Source organism: Salvia splendens, chromosome 16 (genome assembly GCF_004379255.2).
Source record: "Salvia splendens isolate huo1 chromosome 16, SspV2, whole genome shotgun sequence".
NCBI lineage: Eukaryota > Viridiplantae > Streptophyta > Magnoliopsida > Lamiales > Lamiaceae > Salvia > Salvia splendens.
Window position 1 is genome coordinate 8525614 of NC_056047.1, and position 1653 is coordinate 8527266.

General features: G+C 31.5%; 1 protein-coding gene across 1 annotated transcript; it reads left to right on the forward strand.

The window, feature by feature from the left end:
- Positions 1-213: 213 nt before the first annotated feature.
- LOC121770138 (2-methylene-furan-3-one reductase-like) lies at positions 214-1050 on the forward strand. Its single transcript, XM_042166929.1, has 3 exons — positions 214-252; positions 618-777; positions 881-1050. The coding sequence occupies exons 1-3, from the start codon at positions 214-216 to the stop codon at positions 1048-1050; spliced, it is 369 nt and encodes a 122-aa protein (XP_042022863.1).
- Positions 1051-1653: the final 603 nt, after the last annotated feature.

The window sequence follows — 1653 nt, forward strand, 5'->3', positions numbered from 1 at the left end:
CACATCTTGCGAAGACCTTTATCTTGAAAACTTTGATATTTATTTAAACAATTAATAGTGAAGAAATGTTGGGTTATTGATCAGATTAAAGATCATGTACTAATCTGATTAGACTGAACTACATAAATGGTACCTGATCTTTCACTTTCGCACATAAATGATACTTGATCTTTTTTTTAATCGTTTTTGGTACCCTATGACAAAAATAACCATATGCGAAAGATAGTGAAGAAATGTTGGGTTATAGATCAGGTACTAATCTGATCAGGCTGAACTACATAAATGGTACCTGATCTTTTATTTTCGCACATAAATGGTACCTGGTCTTTTTGCTATCCTATGACAAATGGTAATATGATAGGGTACCCTATGACAAAAATAACCCCATTTAATAGTGAAAGATCAGATTAGTTTAAATGGTACATGATCTTTATTTTTTTCACTATTTTAGCACCTAAATGGTACATTTCTTCACTTGTAGTTTTTAATAGTGAAGAAATGTCGGGTTATAGTTGGAGGCAGTATTGTCCAACTCTAATTAGTTTAATTTTTCTTTCTTTTTTGTAGACGATCCTAACAATATATGCTGATTCATTAAAAGTTTATTAATTATGCAGCTAGCAAAACATGTGTTTGGTGCATCAATGATTGCTGCGACAGCCAGCACTTTGAAGCTGGAATTGGTGAAAAGTTTTGGTGCAGACTTGGCTATTGATTACACCAAATTTTTTTTCGAAGATTTGGATACCAAATTCGACCTAGTTTATGATGCAGTTGGTAACTAATTAGACTAGTAAAACGTACATTAACAAAATTTGACCTTTTTAAGAATATTATGTGAAGATACTGAATTTTGTTTGGATTTGATCTGGAGAAATAGATAGAGCGATGAAGGCGTTGAAGGAAGGTGGTAGCGTGGTAGTGATTGATCCAAAGGACTCTATGTTTGTCTTGACCTCGAGTGGGGAGTTTTTAAGGAAAGTCCATTCGTATTTGAAGAGTGGGAAGATTAAGGCCGTGCTTGACCCTAAAGGGACCATTCCCTTTTGATAAGGTTAAGGACGCTTTCTCGTATCTCGAAACAAATCGAGCTATAGGAAATGTTGTGATATATCCAATTCCTTAGAATGATTATCCTCGGTATTATTAGGGAGGTTTCGAATAAGTTGTGTTAAGACATGTCATGAGTTATGAGTTTAAGTACAATATCTTTTTATGCTTCGTCCCTAAATGTGAGCATTCGGATTTTGGTTGAGAGTTTTGCCTAATTCAATCATATCCGAAAATTTGAATTTTTAAGAAAAATAATCTAAACTGAATTATCTTCAAATTGGAAATCCAAAGTATGAAAATCGATCTGAACTGAAAAAATCTAATAGTATTACATTAAATATTCTGAAAACAAAAGAATTTAAATTCTGAGAATTCTAAATTCGTATTTAAACACACAAATATAATCTTCTTAAAATTCGAAATACTAAAGTATAATACTATTCACTACCAATTCAACAAATAAAAGTTGATGACATCCGCGAAGTTCATAATATAATCAAGCAAATTTATGAATACAAATAGTTGTATATTCTTAAATTGAAATTACAACAAATTCCACATTATGACAATACTTTTAAATCATGACGGAAAGAAAAATAC